The 17214-nt window shown below is 39.9% G+C and overlaps 3 protein-coding genes across 3 annotated transcripts; 2 read left to right on the top strand and 1 right to left on the bottom strand.

Annotated features, from left to right (window-relative positions):
- Positions 1-2148: 2148 nt before the first annotated feature.
- Positions 2149-4583, top strand: Skpa (S-phase kinase associated protein 1 SKP1-related A). Its single transcript, XM_076784888.1, has 3 exons — positions 2149-2390; positions 2964-3242; positions 3883-4583. Exons 2-3 carry the CDS (start codon positions 2964-2966, stop codon positions 4090-4092), a joined length of 489 nt encoding a protein of 162 aa, XP_076641003.1. The 5' UTR covers positions 2149-2390; the 3' UTR covers positions 4093-4583.
- A 140-nt stretch (positions 4584-4723) lies between these two features.
- Aasdh (Aminoadipate-semialdehyde dehydrogenase) lies at positions 4724-10773 on the top strand. The gene is made up of 10 exons (XM_076784889.1): positions 4724-5012; positions 5091-5346; positions 5412-5867; positions 6074-6453; positions 6535-6623; positions 6682-7586; positions 7665-7816; positions 8073-8236; positions 8300-8563; positions 8738-10773. The coding sequence occupies exons 1-10, from the start codon at positions 4991-4993 to the stop codon at positions 9128-9130; spliced, it is 3081 nt and encodes a 1026-aa protein (XP_076641004.1). The 5' UTR covers positions 4724-4990; the 3' UTR covers positions 9131-10773.
- On the bottom strand, positions 9161-16523 carry Gdi (GDP dissociation inhibitor). The gene is made up of 5 exons (XM_076784887.1): positions 16008-16523; positions 12802-13215; positions 12046-12259; positions 11778-11960; positions 9161-11438 (listed from the first exon to the last, which is right to left on the bottom strand). Exons 1-5 carry the CDS (start codon positions 16166-16168, stop codon positions 11082-11084), a joined length of 1329 nt encoding a protein of 442 aa, XP_076641002.1. The 5' UTR covers positions 16169-16523; the 3' UTR covers positions 9161-11081.
- Positions 16524-17214: the final 691 nt, after the last annotated feature.

The raw sequence follows: 17214 nt of genomic DNA, 5'->3' as shown, positions 1-17214 counted from the left end.
CTTATAAACATTATATCTACTGAAATTAGTAAGGGTGGGGAGAGTTGCGCATCACTGCGCACCTCAGCTCGGCAAGCGCGCTCAGTCAGTCAGTCGGGCCGGGCCGGGCCAGGCCGGGCATTCCGGCAAAAGCGGATGGATTCCAGGACCAGTAGGGCAATAGTCTATTTTAGGGTTGACCAGGAGTCCTTCAGAGCTGCCCTGGCCCACCCTTGCCTTCCTTGTGGTTAACCAGGGGTCCTCCAGAGCTACCCCTGCTTACCTTGGTCTACCTTCAGCTAGCTTAGGGTAAGTCGAGGGTCATTTAAAAGTTTCTTGGCCTATCTTCAGATAGCTCGTGGTGGACCAAGGGTTCTTCGATGCTGTCTTCGTTTATCTTGGCCCACCTTCAGCAGCTCTTATCAATCCAAAGGCAAAGTATCTACTTCAGAATAGTTGTTCATTCAATGAACACCGTCAATTTTTTTCTGGATTTATAATTGAAATTTGCTTCCGAACTTTTCAAAAGTTCCTCTTCTCATAATTGATATTTTTGGCTTAAAATTGGTACTCCTCCGATCGGAGGTCCATATAGGTTTTAGGGTCGCCCCACACAAGACAGGCAAGATGCTGAAGTTGTTTGGTTGCCCAGATTCAAGAACAGTGGTTAGAAATTTGCCGGCCGAAGAATGATCTTCGTCCCAAAAATCTTTTCCGACGTCGTTGGGGCCATAACTTTGAACGTCTTATTGCTTTCGAGAGCGCGTTGACAGTTCGTTGCTGTGCATGGCACAAAAAAAAAGATGTTTTTAGGGGCTCCACAACTCCTTAGATAAACTATTGGTATCTATCCTCTACAACATCATGGGGGTAGGAATCGTCCTTGCCTCTTAGTGAAACAGCATTACACATCCTTATATTATACGTAAATTGCACCCATATTGTAAAAACGAGAATGGTAGTTGTTTTTCTTTTTTAAGAAAATATCCAAATTAGGAAGGGGATCATTCCATGTGAATTAAATCATTTTTTTGGGACTATGTTTCGAATTTTGACGAAACTGAAATATGTTGTAGTTCGAGTGAAAATAGAAGGGGGAGGGGGTTGAGCCATCATTTTGTAATCTTCGAAATTGTTTAAAAGATACAGACCATCAAAGTTTGCTACTTTGGATGAGTTTTACGAAAACTGCCTACACAACACATTTTATACCACAGTTATATAATATCTTTGTTTTACAAATTTTACCACCGGTTCAAGTGTTAAAAAATTTGAAAAAATATGGCCATATTTTACGATTCTTCCTGTTTGAAATTCCGTTTTTTAATTCGCGGAGCCTCAAAACTATTTATTGAACTATTTATTATTTTGAGTCCATAAAATTGCTGGATATTCTTTCTTAGTCTGTCCTAAAATAAAAATGTTCACGTAGTAAAAAAAAGAACACGGGAAGGAGGACACGAGATGTCGTTTACATATTTTACCTAAACTGTTGTTAGGGTGTTGTGCACTCCGAGTGTACAGTAAAGGTTAATGCCATTCGCAGTATAAAGGACATTGGTTTTTTCAAGCCTACCGGTGAATAACGGTCGATCAGTTTGTGCGCTTACAATTAGCTACCTGAATCGCCGAACGCCGCGTCCTTCGCCGGTCTTACATGGCCGCAATTTAAAAAAAAAACTATTATATTCACTTTTTTGCCCTATTGATTTTTCACGTGCTCTCGTTTCTTTTTGAGCCTAAGTGCGCCTATGACAAAATACCATCCTCTAACTTTATTGTAAGTTCTCAAACGTTCAGAAATTCCTACGGTAATACATTCTAAAATTGGCTCAGAAATTCCTCCTAAAATCGTGCAAACTTTGTCAAAATTGGAGGTCGTGCTTTTTCGATTTCTCAACCCTATTTAATATTTTTTTCTAAGACTAACAATAAGTGCATCTATGACATGATGCACGTGCACAATTGTACGTGCTTTATGCATTTATTGTCAGAAAAGTACGTTGTGCGATTGACCTGTGCCTATACTTCGACTGTGCTAACGGCAATATACACTGTCGATAATAGAGGAACCTGTATCCACTTCGTGCGCAGTCTGGTAGCGACATCTAGCTGCGATTGAACTAACTCGCTGTTCAAACGATTGCGATCCATCCGTATATCCAGAAACTACGAAAAAGAGACGCGAATAGAAGAGCGAGAGAGGAAGAATCAAGAATTTGACGGATACGGAAGGACGGCAGATACCTCGGACTGAGAAGCTACATCAAGCTACATCGACACCGAGCGAGAGAGTGAAATAAAAGGACGGTTCAAGTTGAAGCAGGAACGACTGTACCAGGGGCTCGCTCGCCACAGTTACTGCAAAATATTTGATGCGGTATCGTATTATTCGCAGCTAACGTATCACGGTGAATATTTGAAATCTTTCTAACGTCCTCGAACCCCACGGATCCCGCTTTAGCATTATATTCGCTTCACGAAAACAGCGTCGATGTTTTGTGCACATGTCACAAATATGTCGTACGCCATTGATGTTGTGATGCACGGATGAGGTCCTTATCTATTTTCGCAAACACAGCGGTTCGAACGAACGACTCGATCGTCTGTGAGAAAATCATGTGAAATTCGTTGCTCGTTGGTGTTCGGGACCTGAACGAGTTGTTGCCACAACAACTGTAATCGAGGAAATTGATCGTGTATAGAAAACCACAAAAGCACTTCGTCTTCGCAAGAAGCTCAGTCCTTTTAGTTTATATATAATCCAGATAACGGATATCAGAACTTGGAGTTCTCAACTATGATAAAACTACATTTACAACACAGATAGGGACTTTTATACGTTGACTAATATATAGTGAATTCAAACGGAACTGTATTTTGTTTTCTAGATGGAGGCAAAAGACATTTTTGCAATCTTTTCACGCGTTAATTTCGCGACATTTTATTTTATTCGTGATTATTCATTGGAAATATTGTCTTAGATGCCTAACATCAAACTACAAAGCTCAGATGGAGAGGTCTTCGAAGTTGATGTTGACATTGCAAAATGCTCAGTCACTATAAAGACCATGTTGGAGGACCTTGGCATGGACGAAGAAGAGGAAGAAGTTGTTCCTCTGCCCAACGTCAATTCTGCTATTCTCAAGAAAGTGTTGCAGTGGGCAAGCTATCACAAGGATGACCCACCGCCTCATGAAGATGAGGAAACCAAAGAAAAACGCACAGACGATATAAGTTCTTGGGACGCAGACTTTTTAAAGGTGAATGTCTTCAAAGTGCTGTATTTATTAGGTCATCCCATAAATAATATCGTTTCTTTCTCAATTTTTCAGTGATACAGTATATTTTTAATCATCTATGTGTTGATTGTAGCTTTCTGTGACCTTATTCCACCTTTCAGCCATCTGGTTTATATAATTTTCAGAAATATTTGTTGTTACAAGTTAAAAAATTTGCTCAAGCTTTATTCTATTGAATGTTTTGCTAGTCAAAAAATTTTACGGCAATTGGAATAGGTAGTAATTGGTTGGTACAGGAACCATGGAGTATAGTGGGTATAATACAAGTTTTTCCATCTAAAACTTTTAATTCTTTCGAAAGTAGTTTATATATTCTGTGGCCTGGAATTATTATGATAAAAGAAAATAACTTTGCAATTTACTGATAACGGCTATCCTTCTACCAAAGCTATATATAAATGATAAAGCTGTTAGTTAGAGATGTCTGCTGTTATAGTGTGATTTTATGGTAAGAATTCATAGCACGACAGAGAAGAGGAACATGGTAAGAAACAAATGGAGAGGTTCCTGTAAATGCATCGGCTTTACATTAATTATGGGATGACCAAATATGTTGTATATTTTGTATGTCCAGCTCCCTTAAAAGCAAATCTGTTTGCAGGTCGACCAAGGAACTCTATTCGAATTAATTCTGGCAGCTAATTACCTTGACATTAAAGGGCTTTTAGATGTAACATGCAAAACAGTTGCCAACATGATAAAGGGGAAAACACCGGACGAAATTCGAAAAACGTTCAACATTAAAAATGATTTTAGTGCAACAGAGGAGGAGCAAGTGCGCAAAGAGAACGAATGGTGTGAAGAAAAGTAGAACAACATTCGAGAGTATTAAACATTTTGTTTTACTACAGAATTCCGTCTTAATACTCGAGAAATTTATGAGCCGATGCACCGATTGTATTATTCGAAGAGAAGTTTCTTAATGGTTATTCAACTTTTGATTAATACACCAAATAGTCGTTACTTAATACCAGAAAATTTGTCTCGATGTGTATATGGTTTATTTATATTGAATCTTTGTATAACGTTTAATAATATTACTTACTATGCATAGTAAACGTCACACGGATATAAATTAATCTTGCTGTACCATTGTTACATTTACTTAGCATCATAAATCTGCAAAATGTTTAGTATCGTAGAGCTGCAAGAAATCTGTTTCATCTACTCGGAATATAAGTCCGATTTCTTTCCTTTGTGATTTAGTTTCCAATTTCTCGTTTTATCGAACACGTTCGTGCAAATGTATGTTTTAAACGAAATTGTACACTGAATAGTCATATTAAACTATAACGAAAATTCGAGTTTCATTCATGAACATTTCTCTATATTAAGAAATTCGCGAGATACATTTCGATGTACCAAGTACTAAATGTCTGTTTTGCTAAAATGGAAAGCGTGATAACATTTCTAAAATAAATAATTGTTCATGTGAACAAAACTGAGAACTTATTCATAAAAAAATTTTAATTTTTCCTTCATTAGTACTATTATCATTTAAGTTGGAAAATATAATTCCGAATAACGAATGACTTTGCGATTATGAAATGAAAATGTTCGAACATAACCTTCGTTGCAGCCGTAGAGTGTAGAAAATGTTGTGTAGATGATAAGCATTGAAACAGTTCTCGTTTCCAATAAAAATATAAATGAAAAAGAAAAAGAATAGCTTGTTTTCGAAAGAACCTTGAATCTCATAATAATCGGCAATGGCTAATTACGAAGCAAACGGTGAATAAATCGATTGAAACTTTAGAATTACAATATAGTGACAACTTTGACCTTTGACTTGATGAGTAATCATTGCAGATGCTGTTCAAGAAAACCCTGGTTGCAACGTGCCATTAAATACAATACGAAAGTTGCATGATATTTGCAACTGGAGTGAAATTGAAAATGTAGCGATAGAATATCATGATTTAGACAGTACAGTTTCCATAAATTATAAAGAAATTCTTGCTGCGAAAACTATGGTCTCGGATTTCTTACAATGCATAAACGGCTCCGAATTTTTCGGTATACATTTCGATGTTCCTGAATATTGCGTGGTTTCTCTAATTCTCGGGTAAGAGGTTCGACTAAGTAAATTAATTCGACGAGAAAAACATTCTTCAATTAGATTTCTTGTAGGATTTTAACTAGTAATCACCGTTTTGTAAATATACCGTCCAACGCGACAGAATTCGCAAAGTTAAAGGAAACATTGCGCATACGCTACTTATTTTGCAAAGACATAACTGGAGGAGATATCGTAAAACAATTTGCAATTCATAATAAACGTATTTACTTGACAAAACTCGAGGATATTCAAAAAGAAGATAAGCCGTACAACAGAGGAGGCCATTATGCATATGCTATTACTACGTCTGGTTCAACTGGTGAACCAAAAGTTGTTAAAGTGACTCATGCTTCCATAATTCCTAATGTTCTAGACTTGAAGTCAAGGTTGAACATCCGGAAACAGGATAAAATTGCTCAATTTACAAGTTTCACGTTCGACCCGAGCATTATTGAAATTTTTCTCGCTCTTTCGTCTGCTGGAACATTGTTCATGGCCTCGAGGGCCCTGAAAAATAACGCTAATAGGTGAATATTATTGATAAATATATACAAGCTGTTTCCGAGTAAAAGAGATGATTGGAGAACTGTTTCTCTGTCTGATCAGTGCTCGCCATTTCTACTTACTGTACCCACAGAATTTCGATCTACTTCGCTATCGATTTAGCGACATTTTGTATAATATATTTTTTACATGATAATTTTTATTTCCATAAAAAATTCTTTATTTTCAGACTCCTGGAAAAGGCTCATTCTAATAACATTTCTGTACTGCAAACGACCCCATCGGTCTTTTTGCACAACTGGACAACTGAAAGATTAAAATCCACTATTCTGAGTGATGACACTTCCCTTAGAATTCTTCTTTTAGGTGGAGAACCTTTCCCTAAATTAGATTCACTTCTTGAAGCGAAACATCCTTGTAATCGTACGAGAATATATAATATTTATGGCATCACCGAGGTATCTTGTTGGGCTAGTATTAACGAAGTTGCGATTGCAAATGAGCAAACTGATGCACAGTGCTTGGGTCAAGCACTGTCACAAACTGTGCTGCAAGTTAGAAATGAAAAAGGAGAAGTAGTAACAAATGGCACGGGCTCCCTTTACATAGGTAGTTACTGTGTATATTATTTTTTGGTAATAATGAAGATGTTCGTGTACTGTTGTTCATTTTATATATTTGCATATATAGGCAGCGATAGCAGAATTTGCGCGATAGACGACGAAAATATTCAAGACTTGGAACTACCAGTATTTCGTGAGAGCGGTGATACTGTCTCTGTAAGCATACTATTAAACATAATTAAATTATTATCGATTAAAAGTAATTCTATTCTAGATCGATGGAGAGGGTAGATTATTTTACCAAGGAAGAAACAACAGCATCATTAAACGATTTGGGAATAAGATCAATCTAGCAGACCTTGAAAAATTTGCACTGCAAATGGATTTCGTTAAAAATTGCTATACATTATGGGATGAGAACTATCATAAGTTATATCTATGTGTATCTACCAAGGAAAAAATGGCAAATTATAGCAACACGAATGTCGTAATGATGGAACGCTTAAAAAAATTACAACCCTTGTACAGACCAGATAGAATTTTTTTCATGGATCATTTCGAGTTCATCGCGAGCGGAAAAATCTCTAAAAATTTTTTAAAGAGGTATATAGAAGAACAGGCAGCTAATACAGCTGCTAATGTAGATATTCAAAACGTCGAACAAATTTTTAAGTCCATTTGGGAGAACAGGTTAAAGTGTGGAAACAGTGGATTTGTAAAGTTAGGTGGCGAGTCTATAGCGGCGTTGCAAATATCGAATGCAATGTCCAAAGAAGTGAACAGGGAGTTTCCTGAATTAATTGGCATGCTTCTAAACGATGCTACCATTGATGAATGTCTCAACTATATAAAGGGAATTCTACTGTGCAGTCCCAATAATTCACCAGACAATTTGTTTCACTATTTTTCTAACGACAATCAAACAATACCTTTAGTTTATAATGTAATTGCAAATGAGGAGTCATCAAACGATGCAAAAGATCATGAATCCATGATCGTGGAGAGCCAAGTTTGCATATACCAATGGCATAAATGCAGAGGAAAATTAAATACCAGCATTGCAATTAAAAATGAAACATCTAAAACACAATGCAATGCAGTGTCGAAAATTGAGATATTAAAGACGTGTGATTTACGCAAGTGCATAGACGCGTCGCCAACTGTTTTTCATTACTCGAAGCAAGTATAATTTAAAGCAGTGATGCTGGATACAAGACATGGAGATTCAATTTGTTAATTATCTAATATTTCATTTAGTGGAAAGACCTATGCAACGGTTGGTTCACATTCCGGATTGATAAGTACAATTCTACTGGAAGAAGAAACCTGCTTTCCTGCATTTGTGGTGCAACTACCTAACAGAATTGAAGCATCAGTTTTAATTTTGGATAATTTTAGGGGTATAGTAGGTAAGTTATTGTAACTCACACTAAGTTTACGGACGCGTTCTAATATATTTAATTAACAATTATTAAGATTATAAAGGTGCATCCATAAGGAATAACTCAATAATAGTTTGGGTATATATTATAAAAAAATGGCTAAAAATTTAGGTAGACACATTCTCGTTATTTTTATAAAGTAATATGAAATCGTCACTTTTAGTGCTCCGTAAACTTAGTGTTAATCAATTTATCAATTAACTATTAATTCCTCGATCCGCAGGATGCCACGATGGGAACGTGTATTGTTTAGACTTGAAAACAGGAGAAATTTTTTGGAAACATCAAACGGGAGATGTTGTAAAGTGTTCAGCAATATTTTGCGAAGAACGGAAAAATTTATTTGTTGGTTCTTACGACTGTTTTATATACTGTCTTTCTGCAAAGGTACGCAAATCAATTTTCTTTAAATTGTATCGTCGAAAGTGGACTAAAAGGAAATTGATTTAGGATGGATCTGAAATTTGGAAAGAAAAGATTGGAAATGGGAGCATCAGTGCTTCGGGTTGCTTACACTTACCATCGAATAGCGTGCTGTTCGGATCTTTAGACGGTTCTTGCGTGGCACTGGAACAGTCATCGGGAGAAGTGATTTGGAAACACAAATTAACAGACCCGATCTTTGTCTCGCCAGTAACGTTAAAAACCGGGCTTGCCTTATTTTGTTCTGTAACAGGAACGTTGATATGTTTCGACATCAAAGGCAATGCTAAGGTAACACTGTGTTAAAAGATCATTAACAAGACAAGACCGCCAGCTTAGAAATTTGAAAAAAAAATTATGGAACTTTGGGGACAAATTTTCATAATTTTCAGAATTTACAAACTGGAGATCTTGCCTTGTAAAACGAAAATGCTCCAATTTAATTTTCTTTCGCAACACTGCTAGATGTGGCAGCACAAAATAAACGGCAATGTGTTCTCGTACATAGTGAAGCACGATGATGCATTCACCGGACACGAGACTATAATTCTGGCTAGTCAGAACAAAAATGTGTACTGTTTGGAGTCACCAAACGCAAAGTCCGAGACCGAGCCCACTGTGAAATATGTATTGCATCTGGAGGCATCAATTTTTGCTACTCCCTGGTGCGAGGGCAACATTTTGTTTGTGGCGTGCACTGACGGCACTTTGTACATTTATAATTTTATAACAAAAAGACTGACAAGAACCGAGAGGCTTCCCGGTGAGGTGTTTTCGTCGCCCGTTGTTGACGATGGCACGGCGATTATTGGATGCCGGGATAATAATATTTATGTACTGAAACTTGCGGACGACTGAGTGTGTCCTCTTCGATAGGAATACAAACCATTGAAATTAATACAATACCGTTTATTTTTTTTTTCTGACGACCGTCACATTACAGTTACGTGAGTAACGCTTTAGGTAAGATAAAGGCGGGACACGTGGCCGTACCTCCAATGGATTCGCATGTGACACGAATCCGCGGTGCGCTTATAGTTTTTCCAAGCAAGAATGCAAGCGAATTAAAAGTTCTGAGGAACAGCCAATTACTCGGTAACAAAACATCCACGCATACATTTAATGCACACGCATATAGCGGTCCTAAAAACAATATGCATGTCCGTGTATAGTTGTCCTCTATCGATCCGCCTCCTCTCACGAGGAGCATCAGCCAAACGTTAATCACCGATTTTAACACTCGGTTTACCGGGAATTAAAAGTGACTATTTACTTTATAAACATAACAAAAACCTGTCTATCCACATTTTTATTATACATACCTAAAGAAATAAATTTGTTAAATAATTCCTCTTGGATGCATCTTTACAATCTCAATAATTGCAAATTCATGAACCTAGTGTTAATAAAATTTTGTATATTTATTTCGCGGCCAACAATATTTCGCAAATTTGGAAAAATATCCTAAGCAGTCCCACTACTTATATCATTAGCCCTTAATATAACTTAATTAAATTAATTTAACTAATAAATATTAGTTAAAAAATTATTTACTATTGTGGCGCCGTCTGCGATTTTTCACAAATTTCTCTTTCACCATATTATTCTTTATAAAAGTCCAGGTATTGAGTTTCAGAGATAATTTCACCCTTTAAACCTGGATATATTTTTGAATGTGCAAAGTTTCATCGATATCAGCGATTGGCGTTTGGGTGATGTTCCTGGTTTGTCGATAATGATCATAAATACTGGACAAGGGAATAATCTGGCCCTCAAGCTCACATAAAATAACAACGTTTCAACGACTCCACCTTCTCTATACTCCCATTCTTCTAATATCTGAGAACGAGAAAGAATATACATATATATCTATTTAATTTATATATTTATATGCTTGGCCGCTCTTTCGATCATTTCTTCCCTCCTAATATTTCAATATAGATTCTCTCCTGTAATTATCCCCAGTTACAGGCAAACTGTTCTTCGCGAGAGATTCGGCTTATGCTTGTGTGTTCTTTCGGTTTGCATTCCTGTGAAATGCGTGTGTCTTGAGTCTGAAACGATACCGGAACTAAATGTGCAGGAGTATGATATAGTTTTTCTACGACTAAACGCGCTACCTCGACGTCTGCGTGCAGATTTTACCGGTTTTGTTAGTTAATAATTCGTCTCTTGTACCGTAACGTTTTACAACAATTTCGATGAACAGTTTTATCTATGCTCTTTCGATCGACAGTCGAAACGCGATATATCGTGTATATCCGTGATGTGGTGGCAATCGTCGGTGTTACGTTTACTCTACGAAACGCACTGGTGGTTGGTAAATGCATGGAGAACACACGAGTCGTCCCGTAACATTTATTTCGTTCCCCTTTCAGAATGTATCGAAAAATACTCAAATCACAAACGGTACAAGTTCCATTATCAACCCTTTTTTCGGAATATGTCGTATCTGCGTGTATTCGAGATAGAAGAAAAAAAAAAGAGGGAGAAAAAGAAAACGGTGTAATGTAGGGATAGCATGTAGAATGATATTTAGACAAACTTAAAAAGGTAAAAGTAATGTTCGAAATATTCCGTTCTGCCCTTGGTAGTAGTTTCTCCGCGAAAGAGAATCTAGAATTATTAGGCGTGAGTCCTGTCGGCAGATCGTATCTGCCTCAAGACTCGATTAAACACCGACGCGATCGGTCGATTACGCATTAAATTACGTTGCTCACTCTTGTTTCGTTTCATTTTTTTTTCTTTCATTAAATTCAGGTTGAACTAGTTTTCGAGTAATGACCAGCAGCGGTTAGCTGTCGCACGGTTACTGGTCCTCGTCGCCTAGGTCTTGTTTCACTTTTTTGAAGTCGAACTCCTCGCCGGTGGCCCGCTTGAATATGTCGAGGACGTCTAAACAGGTCGTCTCGAAGTGCGTTGTCGCGTCGTAGCTTGTCGATATGAAAATCTGACTGTTCAAACCGTCGTCGGTCGGCTCCATGTAGTCGGATACTGATATGAACTTTTGCCTGATAGGTCCGAGCAAGTCCAGGCCCGGCTTGATCTCGGCCTCCGGATTCTTCGTCTCGACCGTGGTCGACACCATGGCTATGAACCACCCTTTCGCAGCTACTTGATGAGTGTGCGACACTAGGGACACGTAGATGTCCGAATTACGATTGACCTGCGGGGCAAACAAATGTTTTGTAATGTCCTGTTGAGTCCTACTACACTGCCGGTTTGCATATAACCCCTTGTACTATAATATCGAGTCATCCTCGTGACCTCGAACAAAATTTGCTACCAAAATTTGCGACATAAAATTTTAATCTACTCTGTGTATTGTATACAATATATATAAATTTTGTTTTTTTTTCAATTACTTTATAAACGTAAAAGAAGTTCTACTCATTGTAATCGTAAAATAAATCGCAGTGCAAGGGGTTAAAAAAAATTAATGGGAGTGGACATTGTTTTTGGTAAATAGAAAATTAGCCAACATAGAAATAGAAAATTCACGTACTTGTTTCTGAGGAATAATGATTTGCGTCGACAGAGCGTCTCCTGTGTTCGGTATGGGGTGATCTAAGAGGCAAATGCATCTTATGACCTGACCCACTTTCTTCACGCGATCAGGTACGTACGTAGGATCACAAAAGACCTGTTTGCACTGAGCTACCTCGTCTCCGGAACGTACACCGACGACCTACAAAAGAAAAATCGATAATCAACGGTCAATTTCGCTGTACACGTTGTGGTCGGCATGTAAACATCGTCCCGTGGACGCTCACCTTTCCGTCTTTGACAACGATTTCGTCGATCGGCTTGTCCAGCATGTACGTTCCACCGTAAATGGCGCTAAGTCGGGCGAAACCTTGAGGAAGCTCGCCCAGACCGTACATGGGGTACAGATACGGTGATTTTCCATAACGCGCTAAACTATCGCTGTACAATTTAATTCTTCTTATAGTAGTAATTGCACGTTGGCCTATATATTCGTCGTCCCTGAAACCGCCAGACATCCCATTAGCAAAATGAAACGAAGACATTAGAGTGCATCATCTCCCACGACTAGACTGCGGATCTTTATGTAAAATAAAAATCGTTTGCATTAATTACGAGACATAGGAACCAAATAGGAATTTCTTTCTTTGTTTAACAGTTTTATTAAGCTGTAAGAAATCTATCGATACTCCGAAATTCTTTTACCCTTTTTTTGTTTGAAATTGCAGCTACCCATCTTTGCCATAAATGCATAAAATCCGCCGTCTAACCACGACTAACTGAAGCAACAAAAGGCACTTTAAACCGCCAAATGGACTGCTGGGGCTGCCGCGGCCGCATGTTTTCGATTATACCGTCTAACATTACGAAATAATAAATTCGAGGATCTTCATAAACTTGTATCATCTCGTTACGCTCTGGATGTTACAAAGGAGGATTAATTTTGAAGGCCCACTCGGGGATCGAAAAATGCTTGACCGATTGTTTTGATGTCGCTCGAGTTAGATCACGATGGAAGACGATTCCGACGACCGGTTGTGTACCTATAAAGTGCTAGCGCGTGACCAGTGAAGTCCTGAGTATTTTTGTCGAGGTTGAACATGCTGTACAGCGCGCTCATGTTATTGCTGAACGGGTCGAAGCCGTTCCAACTGTCAGGCTTGTCCTCCTGCATGTTCTGCACCCACATCAGGAAGCTGCGGAACCGCCTCTTCTCGAAGAGGCCCATCAGGTCGCTGGACAACGCTTCCTGCTGGTCGATCGGCACCTTCGAGATCTTCCCGGACTTGTAGACGTACGATCCCTCGACGCATTTGAACTCCAGATAACGTGTCACACCCGTATGTATCAGTAGCTTCACCAGCAACCCGTTCGCCATCAGGAACTTGGGAATTAAATCAACGTTCCAGTCGCGGCCACGGCCGTAACTCTCATCCGGCGAAGGAGCCTTGAATTTCCTAGATAACACAACAAACGAAAATTAACGATAACAGTTTCCGGCTGTCGTTCCCGTCTATGCAATTTATGCACCATCACTTATAATATGCCAATCTGTCGCTCTAACACCTGACCTTTCGAGAAACGTTCAATCTCCATGCATTTATGCAATATTTCATCTCTGCGATAATAATACACAGCCACGCAATTTTTGAGAAACTCCTTTCTCACGGAAAAGTCGACGAATTTGGAGATATCATTTTTCGAATTTTTTTTCTCGTCTGAGAATTTTTTCTGTTCCAACTGTAAAAGCTATGGAATTTTTGTTTGCGTAACACGCTTCTACACACTTTCCTACATAAAGTTATATTTTTTGTATTGCATTATAAACATTTAACGCGTCTCGATAATTTTTAAAGCCAATAGGACATCAATTTTCTCAGATGTTCTTTTTACTTTAAATATAACTATTATGTATTGACTGTAAAAAGATTCTATAAACTCTTTAAAATAACTTTTCTGAATTAAATTTGATGAGGCAGTTGAGAACCGCTGCTTCATCGCAAGATTCCCCTATCGTGTCAACACCGAAGGCATAACGACGTAATCCTATCGCAAAAATTTTTATCAGAAAGTGGACTGGTCTGGACATGGATTTGTTAGCAACTCGAAACGCGAGCGTATGCCGGGTTTCAGTCTGTTACATATTTATGTACATCGCGCGAGACGGAGAGAGAGAGAGAGAGAGAGAGAGAGAGAGATTCTCATCGATTTCCATCGACCGAACCATTTAATCGAATAAAAATATTCCGTTAAATATTTACAGGAACATGAACGCGCATCTTCGCCCGCGGCAGCGTGAAGAAAAAGCTGCATTTCGCCGAGTAATTGTACTAATTTGATTATTCATCGTTCCAGTACGTATCCGAGTTTTCCCTTTACTTTCACGTTGTTTTCAAACGGTCGTTGCATCGTATTATACGGCGAGTGCAACGCAGTCGAGGCATTGGTTACAACGGGTGGATTAGTATAGACGCGTGTTACAATTTATTGAGCACAACCGGACACTCGATGATTATCTCTCTCTTTCCGATGAGCCAGAAGCGTAATCACGCGGATGCGTTATCGCATTAATTTTTTCGTTTCGCTAAATTCCGCGGGGAACGGAATATTTCATTGTCCTTCTTTCTTTCCCCTTTATCTTTATCAAATGTCGGCCGGGTTTAACAGCGCTCTCTTTATCTCAATCATCTGCTAATTAACCTGTCTTCCCTTCTTCTCTCGACCAGAGAAGACAACCTTTCGAATTTTTTTCAACCTACGGAATGATCTACATAAGACTAGTGCGAATTATATTCTCAGAAATTTTGAAACAGCGAAAGCTTATAAAATGCTCGTTCAACAGATAGCGACAGCAGCGAAGAACATTTTCCCTAATCCCGAATCTACATAGATAGGCGAACATATGTTCAATTCTATGGATCGAGGATGGCGTACAAGTAACGGTGAGCCGGCCACTCTGTTACTTAATATTTTCTCTTCGTAGCTCTTCAAGCGTGAACAAGCACGATTGTAAGTCCCGCTATACGTCATAGTTTGACGCATACGACAATAAAACTCGCCGGCGATCAAAAAAGAAAAGCGTTCTTGTCCGCGTCGATGGGAGGCGGCGAACCAATAATTTTGTTTGCCGACGATTTGAGCATTGAACGGTCTGATGAATTAGTATTCCATTGCAGAGAGACAGAGAGAAAGAGAGAGAGAGAGAAAGGGGGAGAACATTGCTGAAATGGGAGGACAGAGTCAGCGTCGAGCATAGAAAAAGTGTTTTCAAAGAGAAAACAATGCGGCGTTCTTTTCGCTGTGCAAAGGAGAACGGTAAGCCGCCGATTTTGCTACGTTCGATCGGGCGCGAGCCGTTTCTTTGCCGATCTTAATTGTAGTTTAACAACGGTTGTTCCAGGAAAATAAAACCGTCACCGTGTTCCGCGAGATCTATGTTCTAAGAGGCAATAAACAATCGTGTAAAATTCCTTCAGGAACATTAGAACTTTCTTTTCTAAGTTCCTGAGAGCGCCCTAAAATTCGAACCTTCAAAGTATTGACTGAAATACTTTCAATCAGATCCGTGAGTAGAAAAAGTATCATTGGCAATGAACAGTTGCATATGCATAGATAGAATTGTTTCAGCTTCGAAATAGGCAAAGGCGTCTCGGTCAAAGGGTGGTGGCAGGTCCACTGGGATTTCGGGGATTGACAATCAATATCCAGCGAACGTTGTAAGCTAGGTGGCTAGTATTATGCGGAATTCGAGCTCTCGAGACGCGGGAGGTCCGCGGGGTTCGGAAGAAAAAAATCGGCGTGGCGAAAATTGGAATTCGACGTGGAATGGCTCGCGGTTCGCGGGGCGGGCCCCTCCCCCCGGGTTCGTATCGAGTGGCATTCTAGCCAACCTTGTGGAATCGTTTGGAGAAAGGGATGGGATGGGATGGAATGGGATGCAGCCGCACAGCAACGACGCATTATCGCGGGTGACGGTATACGTCACGGTTCGTCTCACGGACACGCTCGACGGAGAAACTCGGCCGCAGGCGAGCGACGCGCAATCCTGTGTCCCCCGCGAGAGAGAAAAGGCGGCCGAGTCGGAAAAAAAAATCAATATTTAAGACGAGCCATCGCATCGTACGAGGACGAGGATAATCAGCGGGCTGGCACGCCGGTTGCGATTCGGCCTTAAATGCGATCGTGACGCGAGACGACACGATTCGTCGGCGGCCGCGACGCGTCGCGCGGCGATTTCGGCGACACTTACGCGAACAAATCTTCCAGCGGTGTAATGGAGGCGGACTCGCCGCCGTAGTACTTGTTGCGGTCGACGTGGAGCACCTTTTTCCCGCTGACCGACAGCATACCGGAGAGTATGCACTCCTTGAGCCCCGTGCCCAGCACGATCGCGTCGTATTCTTCATTCATGTCGCCGGATCGAGGAAGCGAACCACACAATCACTGAACCAACCGAACGTACGCGAAACTAGCCGCGAAACCACCAGTCCCTTCCTCCTTCCTGTCTTCTCTCGACTCTGTGTCGTCGAGCACACGGAATCCGAACGAAAACGATCGAGCACACGGGGCCACGCGACTGCTAACTCGCACGACTATTATGCCGGAACGGAAGACCTCGTTCTCTCGCTCTCGCTGGCTACCGATGACGGAGCTGCCGATGAAACGATAGTGGTGCTGCTACCGCTGGTGGAGCTACTGCCGCATCCGACTCTCCCTAGGCGCCTCGCGATTCCCCACCAGTTCAAATGTCGATTGGCGTCGAGATCTACTTCTGACGACAGATTTCCTCATCTCTAAAGTTCATCGCATTATTGGTTCCTTTTTTTATATACGATTTATAACATTAGAGTCGTTCTTATGTTACAAATCATTTCTTTATGAATCACTTTATCAATACCAGTATAAGAGGAAAATTGATATCTCACTGATCGGATCCTAAATATGTCCTTTGAAGTTTGTCGATACAACATTATTGTGTTCTAGTACTAATGGCATTTTTCTCAAGAAATTGAGCAAAGTGTGACGCAAGGTAAGAACTACAAGAAATACTGGGATAAGAATATACGAAACAAAGCACGAGAATGTATACCTAATAAATGAATGTGGTAACGAATTGTTGGTGTTCATGGTTAAGGGACAAGTTCAACTCTCTGTTACGACAATCTGCGAATTCATTCTTCGCGTGTTTGTTTGCCGAATCGAATTAACCGTAATTATGCTTCATTAACCGCAGTCATAATCGCAGGATGACATTCGAAAATCGAGGAGCCCGCCGTCTAGGGACTTTTCGTTGCCGCTGTTGGGCAGGGTTTAAAGGCGCGGAGTACCACACTAGATGCGAAGCCTATGTCGAAATTTTTTATGTTCGTTTCTCTAAATTGGATAAATGTGATTCTATACGTACACGCAACGTTGCCGCATCGGTAAGAAGAAGGAAGAAGAGGCTACACGGGAGA

Source organism: Halictus rubicundus, chromosome 3 (genome assembly GCF_050948215.1).
Source record: "Halictus rubicundus isolate RS-2024b chromosome 3, iyHalRubi1_principal, whole genome shotgun sequence".
Taxonomy (NCBI): Eukaryota; Metazoa; Arthropoda; class Insecta; order Hymenoptera; family Halictidae; genus Halictus; species Halictus rubicundus.
This window is presented reverse-complemented; position numbering and strand designations above follow the sequence as displayed.

What these genes read in the sequence shown, in the direction of transcription:
- Skpa (XM_076784888.1), top strand. Translation starts at nt 2,964, where the DNA reads ATGCCTAACATCAAACTACAAAGCTCAGATGGAGAGGTCTTCGAAGTT. An exon ending in GGGACGCAGACTTTTTAAAG is followed by an intron (nt 3,243 to 3,882) that starts GTGAATGTCTTC and finishes ATCTGTTTGCAG; the next exon opens with GTCGACCAAGGAACTCTATT.
- Aasdh (XM_076784889.1), top strand. Translation starts at nt 4,991, where the DNA reads ATGGCTAATTACGAAGCAAACG. An exon ending in GTGGTTTCTCTAATTCTCGG is followed by an intron (nt 5,347 to 5,411) that starts GTAAGAGGTTCG and finishes GATTTCTTGTAG; the next exon opens with GATTTTAACTAGTAATCACC. An exon ending in AGAGCGGTGATACTGTCTCT is followed by an intron (nt 6,624 to 6,681) that starts GTAAGCATACTA and finishes ATTCTATTCTAG; the next exon opens with ATCGATGGAGAGGGTAGATT.
- Gdi (XM_076784887.1), bottom strand. Translation starts at nt 16,168, where the DNA reads ATGAATGAAGAATACGACGCGATCGTGCTGGGCACGGGGCTCAAGGAG. An exon ending in CCGCTGGAAGATTTGTTCGC is followed by an intron (nt 13,216 to 16,007) that starts GTAAGTGTCGCC and finishes TGTGTTATCTAG; the next exon opens with GAAATTCAAGGCTCCTTCGC. An exon ending in TCATTATTCCTCAGAAACAA is followed by an intron (nt 11,439 to 11,777) that starts GTACGTGAATTT and finishes TTTGCCCCGCAG; the next exon opens with GTCAATCGTAATTCGGACAT.